Source organism: Geotrypetes seraphini, chromosome 1 (genome assembly GCF_902459505.1).
Source record: "Geotrypetes seraphini chromosome 1, aGeoSer1.1, whole genome shotgun sequence".
Classification (NCBI taxonomy): Eukaryota; Metazoa; Chordata; class Amphibia; order Gymnophiona; family Dermophiidae; genus Geotrypetes; species Geotrypetes seraphini.
In genome coordinates, this window is record NC_047084.1 from 396,199,459 (window position 1) to 396,214,164 (window position 14,706).

Genomic DNA, 14,706 nt, shown 5'->3' on the forward strand with positions numbered 1-14,706 from the left:
GTTTGTGGAACTGGATGTGGGAGCATATTTTATAAAAACACATACCGGTAGGTGCTGTTTTGCCTTTATAAAACACACCTTTTTGGGCTTCTCACATAAGCATTCTGTTGATATCTAGGCCATACTAAATAAATAAAATATATATACAACAAGATAAGAAACTAATGTGTTCGGAAAGAATCACCAATGCATACAGTTCTTTACAATTAATTCAACGTATGTTCCACCAGTATGTGTTTAATGTTTATATAATTCAGATAACAATAAAGTTGTTTAAAAAAAAAAAAAGACAGGACAGCTGGGAACGGTTATGAAATACTATATACACACAAATACGGTTGCCAGCTAACGCAAACAAGACAAGCAACAGAAGTAGCAGAAGCAGGAGAAACTGCTTTAGTTTATCTGGCTGTCAGATCGGAATTCCTTCTCAAGATCAAAAAAGTTTATTGAAGACATAATCAAACTTTTTTTTATTTATTATTATTTCCATTTACTTTAAGTATTCTTCAAGAAACAGTACTCCCAAAAGCCTGTGCTCTGAAAACTGAAGAAAACAATGCCCACCAGTCATTAAATGAAAACAATGGACTTCAGAATTATACTGAAATTCTTGTAGCTGAAATGTTTACTGGTCTCAGAAAATACTTCCAAGAGGAAATCTTTAAAGAGTGATTTGGAGGTACTTCAACAAAACAGATGATGGATTTTCTGCACTGTCCAAGCTGTAACATGTCTTTTAAGTCTTCCTTGTTGCTAACCAAACACAGGGAGAAGTTTTGTATTGGAGGAGACATTGGGAAAGTGAGAGCAACACAAACTCCAGGGGATATGGTAAATCATTTATTTTAATCTTACTCATGTTATAGGATGATAAAATGCAATACTTAATTTAGCATTATCTTGTTATGTAATATGCAATTATAGCATACTGAAGATTTTTGTACTGCTTTCAGAAGCCTGTGGGAAGGGGTAAAATGCGGACCTCGCGGATCTAAAACCGCATGTCCTTAAAAATCTGAGGTCCGTGCATTGACAAGCCCACCTTTTAGCTTGTTTTACCTTATTCTACCGCTTTCCTTGCAGCTCAGGCCCCTGGCTCTACCTTCCCTAATGGCTAAGGAGGGAGGAGGCGCACCGTGGCTTTTGCTAATTAGCCCGATTGTCCCTTCCTCCAGATCTCTCCCTCCGCACTGATTCTGAGAGCCCCCGCAATATGACACTGGATGGCAAATAGCTGGGTTTGGGGGGGGGGGGGTAAAAATGTGTGTAAAGGTCTGCAGTGCATCTGACCTCGCGGACCTCACAGATCTGAACTGCACAATGCACATCCATAAAAATCTGAGGTCCGCGCTACTTTTAATCTCTGTCTCTGACAGACCTCTATGACATTTTAGTCGCTGATAGATCCTAATGCTTTTCCCTCCCTATGCTAAGACTAAAAGTGGCACCGACCTCAGGGCAAAAGTTTTGCCGCTAGTCTCAGCATAGGGAGGGAAAAGCATTAGGATCCGTCAACGACTAAAATGTCATAGCGGTCTGTCAGAGCCAGAGACTAAAGATTTTTAAGGATGTGCGGTTTTAGATCCGCGAGGTCTGTAAGGTCCGTGTTTTACCCCTTCCCTGTGGAGAAGAATTGTATAAGAAAAAGTCTATGTGCAAAATTACAGAAGGAGCTTGTTTTTAAAAGGTGCTTTTAGAAGGTGCTTGTTTTTATGTAGATTACCTCCACTTTTATTGGATGTGGGAGTTTTTCACTTTTATATTTCCAATTTTTTCCAATATAAATTTTTATGAACTTAAAATAAGCTTCTGGAACCAGCTGCTGTAGCACATAAATACTAACATAAACATTTACACCTGATGTACACATGTGTACCTGAGTATTTAAAAAAATAAAATGTGGTTATTCCCCAAGGAACAAGTGCATGCACTTGTTACTACTCTTGAGGAAATTTTATAAAAGATTTTTTCCAGATCTAAATCAACTTTTACACATTAAAACGTTTTATAAATTTATCCTCTTACCCCCAAATTCTATAAAGTCTTATTAAAGTTAGGCACCTATATTGGCATGCCTCACCAATGTAGGCACCTATCTTAATTGATTACTAAGCCAAATTGGCACTTAACACCTTATAATAGACTTTAATTGAAAGTTATGCACCTAACTTGGTAGGCGAGGCACCTTGTCCATAGCGCCTATCTAAAAGAAGGCATGGTTAGGGATAGATTGAGGGCATGTTTCTGAGTTAAGTGCACTATTATAGCATATGTGCCGCTGTGCACACAACTTAATCTTAGGCATTTAGGCCAAGAAAACCCTGGTATCAATAGGGTGTGCCTATCTATTAGAATGCCTATCTGTGCCTAATGCCACTTAAGCAGTGCTAAACATGATTCTATACAGTGTGCCTAGCTTTTATACACTATACACCAAAGTTTCTCAACATGTGGTACTTATACCCTCCTTCCTGCCCTCCCCCTCAGCTGAAGTGTTGCCACCACCATGGATTCCATGCCCTCCTTCCTCAATTCCCCCATCTGCCGAAACTGACCCAAAAAGGCTTCCCTCCAATATCAGAGCTGACATCAAAGGGAAGCCCTCCAGGTCAGTGGAAGAGCCCAGTAACCTCCTTCAGGGCTGCTCCTTTCGGCCTTCAGCCACACAGGGATGCGTCCTGGGCACCAGCTTTTGCACGCTGCACACGGCTGACCCAGAAGCCTTCTCTCCAACTTCAGAGCTGACATCTGAGGGAAGGCTTGTGGATCAGCCATGTGCAGCATATAAAAACTGCTGCCTGAGACACGTCCCTGTGCTGCTGAAGGCAGGAAGGATCAGCCGAGTTGGCCAACCCTGAAAGGAGCAAACACATTGTAGCAAGTAAGAGAGAGAGGGGACATGATCTTGAGACAAAGGGAGAAAGGGGGGAATTTGGGACAAAGGCTGGAAAGCAGGGAGGGGGCACAAACTCGGGACACAGAAGGAAGGGAGGGGGTATGAACATGGTACACAGAAAGGAGGGAGGAAGGAAGCACTAACATGGGAGAATTGTTGGGCATGAGTGTGTGCATGAGAGGGAACGAGATGGTACACATGGGGAAAGGAAGAAAAAGAAAAATTGTTGGGCATAGAGAGAGAGGATTGAAGTAAAGATGTATGGGGAAGAGAAGGATGAGAGGGAGAAATGTTGGCTATGGTGGTAGAGAGGGAACAGAGGGACAGATTGAAGAGGATATAAGGGTGGGGATTTTGGACATAGTGATGGAGGAAGAGATGTGGCATGGTGCTGGAGGACGGTGATACAAGGAGAAATGAGCATGGGGTTGGTGGGCATGGTGAAAAATACTGCACATGATCCAGGGGATGAGAGAGAGAGAGAAATGTTGGATGTGGCAATAGAGGGGGTGGGAGAGATGCACCCTAGATCTCTCTCTTTCTCTTTTTTCCCACTTTGCAGCAAGGGACCGAATGTGAGAAAGATAGATGGACAATGAGAGAGAGAAGGAGACATGTTGCCAATGGGGGTGGAGGAGAGAGGAAGAAAAGTTGGACTCATGGAGGGGCAAAGAAAGATGTTGGTTGGGAAGGGCATGAGGTCTGAAGGAGAAGAAGCTGCAGGAGGCAGAACATAAGAACATAAGAACATAAGAACATAAGAAGTTGCCTCCACTGGGTCAGACCGAGGTCCATCTCGCCCAGCGGTCCGCTCCCGCGGCGGCCCATCAGGTCTGCGACCTGGGAAGTGGTTTCTGACCACTTTTATAACCTACCTCAAGTTCTATCTGTACCCCTCTATCCCTTTATCCTCCAGGAACCTATCCAAACCCTTCTTGAACCCCTGTACAGAGTTCTGGCCTATCACTTCCTCCGGAAGCGCGTTCCATGTGTCCACCACCCTCTGCGTAAAAAAGAATTTTCTAGCATTTGTTCTAAACCTGTCCCCTTTCAATTTCTCCGAGTGACCCCTAGTGCTCGTGGCTCCCCTCAGTTTGAAGAATCTGTCCTTATTTACTCTCTCTATGCCCTTAAGGATTTTGAAGGTTTCTATCATGTCCCCTCTAAGTCTCCTCTTCTCCAGGGAGAACAGCCCCAGCATTTTTAACCTGTCAGCGTATGAAAAATTTTCCATACCATTTATTAGTTTAGTCGCCCTCCTCTGCACTCCCTCGAGTACCGCCATGTCCTTCTTGAGGTACGGTGACCAGTATTGAACACAGTACTCCAGGTGCGGGCGCACCATTGCGCGATACAACGGCATGATGACTTCCTTCGTCCTGGTTGTAATACCTTTTTTGATGATGCCCAGCATTCTGTTTGCTTTCTTTGAGGCTGTCGCACATTGCGCCGATGGTTTCAGTGATGTGTCGACCATCACCCCCAGGTCCCTTTCAAGGTTACTCACCCCTAGCAGTGTTCCCCCCATTTTGTAGCTGAACATCGGGTTCTTTTTCCCTACATGCATGACCTTGCATTTTTCTATGTTAAAACTCATTTGCCACTTTTTTGCCCAGTCTTCCAGTTTCGTTAGGTCCCTTTGCAGGTCTTCACAGTCTTCCGTGTTTCTAACCCTGCTGCAGAGTTTGGTGTCATCAGCAAATTTGATAACCTCACATTTTGTCCCTGCCTCCAGATCGTTAATAAATATATTGAACAGTAGAGGTCCCAGCACTGACCCCTGCGGAACTCCGCTCGTGACCCATTGCCAGTCTGAGTATTGGCCTTTTACTCCAACCCTCTGCTTCCTGCCCGCCAACCAGTGTTTGATCCATCGGTAGATATCCCCTTGCACCCCGTGGTACCACAGCTTTTTAAGTAGCCGTTCGTGAGGTACCTTGTCGAAGGCTTTTTGGAAGTCAAGGTAAATGATGTCTATGGATTCCCCCTTATCCATCTGGCTGTTTATTCCCTCAAAGAAGTACAGCAAGTTCGTGAGGCATGACCTTCCCTTGCAGAAGCCATGTTGGCTCGCCTTCAGTTGTCCATTGTTTTCTATGTATTCGCATATTGTGTCCTTTACCATTGCTTCCATCATCTTCCCTGGAACCGAGGTCAAGCTCACAGGCCTGTAGTTTCCCGGGTTACCCCTTGATCCCTTCTTAAAGATGTCTATTGGATGCACAGTCAGAAGAAAGTGCAACCAGACACTCATGAAATCATCAGACAACAAAAGTAGGAAAAATGATTTTATTTTCAACTTAGTGATCGAAATATGTCAGTTTTGAGAATTTATATCTGCTGTCTATATTTTGCATAATATCTGTCATCCTTCTTTATAGCTGTTCCTGAGGTGACATTGCATATTTTAAAGTCATCTGCCTTGACCTCTTTGAAAAAATATAAATGATAATTAACATTTTCTCTGCGTACAGTGTGTATTGTGTTTTTTTTAATTTTGTGGTTACCATTATATATTAATAAGGTTATATTGTGCATATATGAAAAATGAATGGAAGACATTGCATTACAATTAGTACTATTATTATGGGGGTGGGGTCAGGAGCGGAACAGGGGATAGTTGTTGGCTTGAAGTTGAGAAACTCTGCTATACACTATATGAGAACATATAGGTGTTATCATTGCTGTACCAGACACTGTATCAATCAGAAATTTTTATTTTATTTACATTACTGCCTAGTCCCCGGCTTCTGGCTGTCTCCCTCCTGCCGGCCCCATTTCTCTTCACAAGGCTACGAGCAGCGGCTCTTGCATGCTGCCTGCGGCTGACCCGGATGCCTTCCCTCTAAGCTTCTGGATCAGCCGCAGACCACGTGTAGGAATCATGGCTGCGGCTTTGTGAGAAGAGATGCGGCTGGGAGGAGGCAGCTGGCCAGAACAGATAAACACTTGCATGAGGGCGGCCCAAACTTGGGACACAGAAGAGAGGGAGGGAAGGATGACGAGGGGTGTGTTGGGACATTTTTAAACATAAGGAGGGTGGATAGACTTGGAACTCTTTCTTTTAATAGTTCACCCTCTCCTTCCTATCAAGCAGATAATATATGAGTTGCCCAAAAGGATCTAGCCCAGTATCTTGTTTCCAGTGGTGGCCAGTCCAGTGGGAGAGTCCTAAAAAGTAGCAAGATTCTACGTTACTTAGAGATAAGCAGTGGCTCTCCCTAGATCTACCTTAATGGACGGTTTCAGCAAAGGCAGATCTTGTTTGACAAACTTTTGCTGCACTTCTTCAAGGGAATAAACAAGCAGATAGACAAGGGCGACCCGGTCGACATTGTATATCTGGATTTTCAGAAGGCATTTGACAAGGTTCCGCATGAACGACTTCTTTGGAAAATTGTGAGCCATGGAATCAAGGGTGAAATATGTGGATTAAAAACTGGCTTGAGCATAGGAAACAGAGAGTGGGGGTAAATGGACAATACTCAGACTGGAAGAACGTCACCAGTGGGGTGCCGCAGGGCTCGGTGCTTGGACCTGTGCTCTTCACATCTAAGACCAGCACCCTAACTGAGACTAGCCCTACCAGCGCATGTTCTTGTTCAGCAGAAACCTGTCTAACTTTGTCTTGAATCCTTGGAGGGCGATTTCCCCTATAACAGCCACTGGAAGAGCGTTCCAGGTTTCTACCACTCTCTGGGTGAAGAAGAACTTCCTTACGTTTGTACGGAATCTATCCCCTTTCAACTTTAGAGTGTGCCCTCTCGTTCTCCCTACCTTGGAGAGGGTGAACAACCTGTCCTTATCTACTAAGTCTATTCCCTTCAGTACCTTAAATGTTTTGATCAAGTCCCCTCTCACTCTCCTCTCTTCGAGGGAGAAGAGGCCCAGTTTCTCTAATCTTTTGCTGTATGGCAACTCCTCCAGCCCCTTAACCATCTTAGTCACTCTTCTCTGGACCCTTTTGAGTAGTACCGTGTTCTTCTTCCTGTACGGTGACCAGTGCATGGCCCGGTACAGCGGCATGATAACCTTCTCTGATCTGTTCATGATCCCCTTCTTTATCATTCCTAGCATTCTGTTTGTCCTTTTTGCCACCGCCACACATTGCGTGGATGACTTCATCGACTTGTCGATCAGAACTCCCAAGTCTCTTTCCTGGAAGGTCTCTCCAAGTACTGCCCTGGACATCCTGTATTCGTGCATGAGATTTTTGTTACCTACATGCATCACTTTACACTTATCCACGTTGAACCTCATCTGCCATGTTGATGCCCATTCCTCAAGCCTGATTATGTCACGTTGCAGAACTTTGCAATCTTCCTGTGTCCTCACTACTCTGAATAACTTCGTATTGTCCGCCAATTTAATCACCTCACTTGTCGTACCAATGTCTAGATCATTTATAAAGATGTTGAAGAACACAGGTCTAAGCACTGAGTCCTGCAGCACCCCCACTGGTGACGCTCTTCCAGTCCGAGTATTGTCCATTTACCCCACTCTATGTTTCTTACACTCCAGCCAGTTTTTAATCCATGTGAGTATTTCACCCTCGATTCCATGGCTTGCAATTTTCCGAAGTAGTCGTTCATGTGGAACCTTGTCAAACGCCTTCTGAAAATCCAGATATACAATGTCGACTGGGTCACCCTTGTCTATCTGTCTGTATACTCCCTCAAAGAAGTGCAGCAAGTTCGTCAAACACGATCTACCATTGCTAAAACTGTGCTGACTGGTTCTCATAAGATTTGTCCATTAAGGTGATCAATGATGTGGTCCTTTATCAGTGACTCTACTATCTTTCCTGGTACCGAGGTCAGACTCACCGGTCTGTAGTTTCCCGGATCTCCCCTCAAACCTGTCTTGAAGATCAACGTAACATTCACCACATTCCAGTCTTCTGGAATCTTTCCCGATTTGATCGACAGATTGGCTATTAGTTGAAGCAGTTCAGCTATGGTTCCTTTCAGTTCCTTGATGCCTCTTGGATGGCTGCCATCCGGTCCTGGGGATTTATCATTCTTAAGCCTATCAATCTGCTTACACACCTCCTCTAGACTGACCGTCAATCCTGTCAGCTTTCCATCTTTGTTTCCAGGATATAGCCTGATGGGTTCCGGTATATTGTGTATCTTCTTCGATAAATACAAATGCAAAATCTTCTTCGATAAATACAAATGCAAAAAATGTGTTCAGTTTGTCGGCAATTGCTTTGTCCTCCTTTAGCACTCCCTTTTTTCCATGGTCATCCAACGGTCCCACTGCTTCCTTCGTGGGTCATTTCCCCTTAATATATTGAAAGGACAGCTTGAAGTTCTTCGCCTCCTTGGCTATTTTTTCCTCGTAGTCTCTTTTGGCCCCTTTTACCATTTTATCACACCTGGGTTAATGTTTGTGCTTGTTCCAGTTTTTGTCCATTTTTGACCTTTTCCATCTGTTTTTGACCTTTTCCATTCCTTAAACAAAGTTTTCTTGTCCCTGATCACTCACCTCTACAGTGAGCCACGCCGGTTCTTTATTCTTTTTCCTTTTGGATCCCTTGTTGATATGCGGTATATATAGATTTTGCGCCTCGGTGACTGTGTCCTTAAAAAGGGACCATGCTTGCTCTAGCCTTTTTACAGTGCTTATCCTCTTCTTAATCTTCTTCCCTTCCATGAGTCTCATCTCTTCGTAATTCCCTTTTCGGAAGTTTAGTGCCATGGTTGTCATTTTGGACCGATGTTTCTCCCCTGCATCCAGATCGAAGTGGATCATATTGTGATCGCTGTTTCCCAGCGATTTATCAAATTTAAATAAAACTTGAAACTTGAAACTTCTAAATCTTGTGCCGGTCATCGCAGACCATTTAGAATTAAGTCCAGAATTGCATTTCCTCTAGTATTTTCCTTGACAAGTTGTTCCAGGAAGCAATCACTACAGCATCCAAGAATTTGGTCTCCCTAACACAGCCGGAGGTGCCTAGGTTCCAGTCTATTTTTGGATAGTTGAAGTCACCCATGATAACTGCATTGCCTCCCTAGCAGTTGCGTTTAATCTCGTCCATCATTTCTCCGTCAATTTCTTCGGACTGCCGATTTTCGTTTCCAAACCCCATAAAGACTCTAACTTACCCTAATTTTGACCCCATAGAGACTCTAATTTATCTGTCAGTTGTGGCGTGTTCTCTCCAGTAGATTCAGTTCCCTCGTTGATGTATATGGCAATGCTCCCACCTTTTTGAGCAACTCTGTCTCTGTGGTATAGTTTGTATCCCGGTAGCACAGTGTCCCAGACGATTTCCTTTGTCCACCATGTTTCCTTGATGCCTATGATGTCAATGTTATCTTTTTGTGTCATAGCTTCTAATTCACCAATCTTATTCCTAAGGCTCCTTGCGTTCATTTACATACACTTGAGTTTGTGGCCTATTTCTTTCTTGCATTTCCATCCCTCTTGTGTTCTTTTTGATTTGTCTTGCCTGTGATCCGGTGAGTCTTTCCCTCTATCTTGCACGATATCCTCCAGGTATACCGGTTCCTGAACCATCGACTCTTGCTCTCGGTCGACTGTCGGCTTTCCCCTTCTTCCTAGTTTAAAATCTTCTCAACTTCTCTCTTGATGTTGCTTGCAAGTAGCCTCGTTCCGTCTCTGCTGTATAGCTTGCTCTTCCCCCAGAACATCGTCCAGTTTCGCACGAAGTGGAATCCTTCTTCCTCACACCAGCGCCGCATCCACGTGTTTACTGCTTGCAGCTCCATCTGTCTCTTCTCATCAGCCCTGGGTACCGGCAGGATCTCTGAGAATTCTATCCTCTGCGTTCTGGTCTTCAGCTTCCTTCCTAGCATTCAGAACTGGTCTTTCAGTACTTCCCTGTTGTAGTTCCTTTTGAAGACTGTATGTTGCATTGGTGTCGGAACAGGATGGGGCACATGGGCCATGGCCTCACCAAAAATTGCCCGTTCTGTTGGTGATCCGGTGGGGGGAACCCACCCCACACTTCTTGCGAGGCTTGGAGCTTGCTACCGGCCAGCGTGCTTGGAAAATTTAAAACTGAGTTAAAAACTTTCCTTTTTAAAGACGCCTTTTCTACATAATTTTATACTTCATGAATTATATTTATTTGGTTAAACCTGTTTTAACTATATCCCTTTTGTATTTTCCCTCAATGTTTCTTCTTTACTTTAAAATTGTATTTCATCCCTCCTTTCCCTTTGTTTAACAATGTTCAAATTTAGAGTTTTTTAGCCATTATTTAAATTGTATGTATTGTAATGTATTGCATTGTTATTGTTCTTCGTTTTTATATTGTAAATTTTAAATGTAAATCGCTTAGAATATCCGATTAAGCGATTTATCAAGTCCCATAATAAACTTGAAACTTGAAACTTGCTGGTCGGCACTCTCTAATGCGCACCTTCGTCTGCATCTACTCTTCTTGCTCGCTCATTCGCCCGCCGTGTTTAACTTCTTAGAAAAGCACTGCGCTGCCCTGACACTGGACCATCATCTTCTCTCCACTATGGCTCGCCCTCTGACAACTTCCTGTTTCTGTAAGGGTGGGCTTTACTGGAGAGAAGATGCCGGGCCAGTAGCAGGGCTGCAAAGTGTTTTTCTTTTCTTTTCTTTTTTTTTTACATCTTATTTAAGTTTTATTTTTTATTTATTTGTCAGGCAGGAAAGGTTCTGGTGAGTGAGAGGGAAAGAGATGGTGTACATGGGGAAAGGAAGAAAGAGGAGGATTATTAGACTTGGTAATGGAAGAGGAGTAAGGTAGAGAGAGATAAGAGGGATACATTTTGGATGTGGTGGAGAGGAAACAGTGGGACAGATGGAAATGGATGCAAGAGGCCCCCTGAAACTCTCTCTCCCTCTCTTTCTTTCCCCACTCCCTTTGCAGCAAGGGAGGGAATGAGAGAGAGAGAGAGAGAGATGGTGGACAATGAGAGAGAAGAAGACATGGGGATGGAGGAGAGAGGAAGAAATGCTGTGCAGTGGTGGGGAGGGGAAAACGAGTACACTTTGTGTAGTTTAATTTTGTGGTTACCATTGTGTATCTACTATAATAAAACCCTAAGTGCGCCTGCGCACTGTTACCTGCATGTTCCGTTTTCCATGAGCTGTATGTCTCCAGCAGGTAGGAATGCGCATGCGCGCTTAGGGTTCTGTTTTCCGTGCTGTTGTTTGGTCTGGCCTTCTCCCTGCTCGCCTTGCCGTAGTGTATTTTTAAGTTGAAAGACGCGGTGGTGGCTCCTCTCCGACGCAGGTGGGGATCATGAGAGGAGCTACCGCCGCGTCTTTCAATTAAAAAATACACTACAGAATGGTACAGGGAGCAGGGAGCAGGCCAGACTGAAGCTTCAAAAATCTCAAGGCTTTACAAAGGTGAGCAAATCCACTGCCCGACAGAGGGCTCCGTTTTGAAGCTGTGGCTCTCATTGAACTGCCAGTTGGCCGGCTCCCTTGCCAGAGTTATTTTTCAGTTTACAGGTGCCGTCGTGGCTCCTCTCACGAGCCGCTGCGTCAGAGAAGACTTATGATGCAGGCGGGGATCGTTAGAGGAGCCGCCGCAGCATCTTTAAACTTAAAAATAACTCCGGCAAAGGAGCCGGCCAGACCGCGGGAAGAATAGGGGGATGGAGAAATCCTGATGCTGCACAGGGAAATGGAGGGGGGAGGGAATGCTTTGGCTACTGCACAGGAAAGTGGGGGAGGGAAAAAAATGCTGCTGCACAGGGAAATGGACGGGGAGGGATGCTGCGGCTGCTGCATAGGGAAGTGGGGGGGGGGTAGGAAATAAATGCTGCTGAACAGGGAAATGGAGGGGGAGAGAATGCTGTGGCTGCTGCACAGGGAAGTGGGGGGGATGAAAAAAATGCTGATGCACAGGGAAATGGAAGGGGAGGGAATGCTGCTTCGGTTTTTGCACAGGGAAGTGGGGGAGGGAAAAAATGCTGCTACACAGGGAAATGGAAGGGGAGGTAATTCTGCTTCAGCTTCTGTACAGGGAAGTGGGGAGGGGAAAAATGCTGCTACACAGGGAAATGGAGGGGGAGAGAATTCTGCTTCAGCTTCTGCACAGGGACGTAGGGAGGGAGACAGAAAGAAAGGAAGAAAGGGGCAGGGAGAGAGACAGACAGACAAAGGGGGCCAGGGAGTGAGACAGACAGAAAGAAAGACAGCCAGGAGGGAGAGAGACAGAAAGAAAAAGACAGGGTTAGGGAGAGAGACAGAAAGAAAGATAGACATATATTCTAATGGGCTTAAAGACTAGTTATTAATAAGATTATATTGTGCCTTCCCCATGTCTTTCTCAATAACAGACTATGGACTTTTCCTCCAAGAAATTGTCCAAACCCTTCTTAAAACCAGCTACACTATCTGCTCTTACCATAACCTCTGGCAATGCGTTCCAGAGCTTAACTATTCTCTGAGTGAAAAAATATTTCCTCCTATTGATTTTAAAATTATTTTCCTGTAACTTCATTGAGTGTCCCCTAGTCTTTGCAATTTTTGACAGAGTGAAAAATCAATCCACTTGTTCCCGTTCTACTCCACTCAGAATTTGGAAGACTTCAATCATATCTCCCCTCAGCTGTCTTTTTTCCAAGCTGAAGAGGCCTAACCTTTTTAGTCTTTCCTCATACGAGAGGAGTTCCATCCCCTTTATCATCTTGGTCGCTCTTCTTTGAGCCTTTTCTAGTGTCCCTATATCTTTCTTGAGATAAGGAGATCAGAATTGAATGCAGTGCTCCAGATTAGGTCGAACAATGGAACGATACAGGGGCATTATAATAACCATCCCTTTTTTAATCATTCCTAGCATCCTGTTTGCTTTTTTGGCCACTGCCACATATTGAGCAGAAGGTTTCATCGTATTGTCTAAGATGACACCCAGATCCTTTTATTGGGCGCTATTCCACAAGGTGGACCCTAGCATACGGTAACTGTGGATGAGACTGTAGTATAAAGATAGATGTATTAGCGGTCTAGACGATCAAATGGCTGGACATAGAAGTAGATGATTTTCAAAAAAAAATTTTTGTCGCATTTTTTGAGAATGGACTTTGAACGTTGCCAACTTTGGGCGACTAGCGCCCTAGGCCCAAAATGGACTTAGACATTTGTTTTGATTATGCTCCTCTATATGTGTAAATTATACTTCTATGTGGATGAAAGTGTGGTGTAGTTAGAGCTACAGCTTCTGCACCCTGACATTGTAAGTTCAAACCCCAGCACTACTCCTTGTGACCCTGGGCAAATCTCTTAATCCTCCACTGCCTCAGGTACATTATGAGCCCATTAGGACAGATACTTGAGTACTTTTATGTAAAATGCTATGAATGTGGTTGTGTGACTACAAAAAGATGGTGTACAAGTCTCCATCCGTTAAATCTTACACCTAGGTTTTGAAGTCAAACATACTCCATTAGGTGTGGTCCCCTCAGGTGATGTACCACATGTGCTAACATGCGTATGGGCTCAAGTTGCAGCATGGCTCCATGGTTACTCCTTGGCCCTTCCTCTACATCCCTCACTCCTGATTCCTCCATCTAAGGTGGGATTGGCTCCAGAATGAGGGACACTTAGTATAATTTGGCTGTTGTCTGCTGCTGTGGAAGGGGAGCAGCAGTACCCTCTGTGAACACATTGGCCTCTTGTTCTTCCTCAGCCTTCTCTGTTTACCCTTTTTCTTCCTCCTCCTCTTCCTCTAGGACTGTGAGATGGGAGTGTATTTAGTCTGAGATAAAGAGTTTGTGCCACATACTAGTCACATATGTGTTAGATGCAGCCCTGCCTCAAAGCCCCTTCTGCATATTGTTTCTACTGGCTTATTGTCTGTAACATGTTTGTTGGTTTGTCCTTCACTAGGAGTTTGTGGCAGTTGCATGTTTTGTGATACCATGTCCCAAAGTGCTGTGGCAGGACAGGAAGCTGTATGGAGTGGCATGTCTCCTAGATATCCAAACAGGCAAGCAAAAATCTCTGAAAAACTGTCAAGAATATCAAATAATACAACCAAAAAGCATAGACAGTGCCTATGCTATGTACGGGGCAGAGCTTATTTAGGTTTAAAACTGGTTCTGGTCACCTATGAGTCTCTGCCCGGGGTCAAAAAAAGCCATTCAATATTGATTCAGGCCTGTACTGAGGTGTCTCATATTTATCTATTTACTTGTTATTATCTTATTCACTATTTGGCCTATGAATACTCTATGAGAATTTAATATCAGGCACTGTCTATGCTTTTTAGTTATATTATTCCTAGATATCCAGACTCATAGTAACATAGCAGGAAATTCTACTTTATGGAGAGGGTGGTGGATGCCTGAAATGCGCTCCCAAGAGAGGTGGTGGAGAGGAAAAGGGTGACGGAGTTCAAAGAAGCGTGGGATGAACACAGAGGATCTAGAATCAGAAAATAATCACTAATAATAAAACCTTAAGCGCGCATGCAAACTCCTACCTGCATGTTCCGTGATCCGTAGCTCCGTGGCAGGTAGGAGTGCGCATGCGCACTTAGGGTTTTATTAGCTTGGAAATGCCCGGGGGCTCCGGAGTGCAGAGGGGCGGCAGCGACAGAGGTGGCATGGGCCGATGGGTGGCGGCGGAGGAGAAGCAGTGGCACTGGTGGCAGGAGCAGGAACTCTGAGGGGAGTGGGACCGGGAATTGCCGTGAGGTGACGGATGGCGGAGAAGGAGGAACAGCAGCAGCGGCACTGACGGCAGGAGCAGGAACTCTGAGGGGAGTGAGACCGGGGAATTGCCATGAGGCGACGGGTGGCGGAGGAAGAGGAGCAGCAGCAATGGCATTGGCACTGGCGGCA

General features: G+C 44.6%; 1 protein-coding gene across 2 annotated transcripts in view; it reads left to right on the plus strand.

The window, feature by feature from the left end:
* The first annotated feature begins 375 nt into the window (after positions 1–375).
* LOC117347239 (coiled-coil domain-containing protein 17-like) overlaps positions 376–14,706 on the plus strand; it is a 488,260-nt gene continuing 473,929 nt past the window's right edge. For both annotated transcript variants that reach the window (XM_033917895.1, XM_033917903.1), the window contains exon 1: positions 376–834. In XM_033917895.1, coding sequence (XP_033773786.1) covers positions 700–834 — 135 coding nt within the window. In that variant the 5' untranslated portion in view covers positions 376–699. The remainder of the gene's footprint in view (positions 835–14,706) is intronic.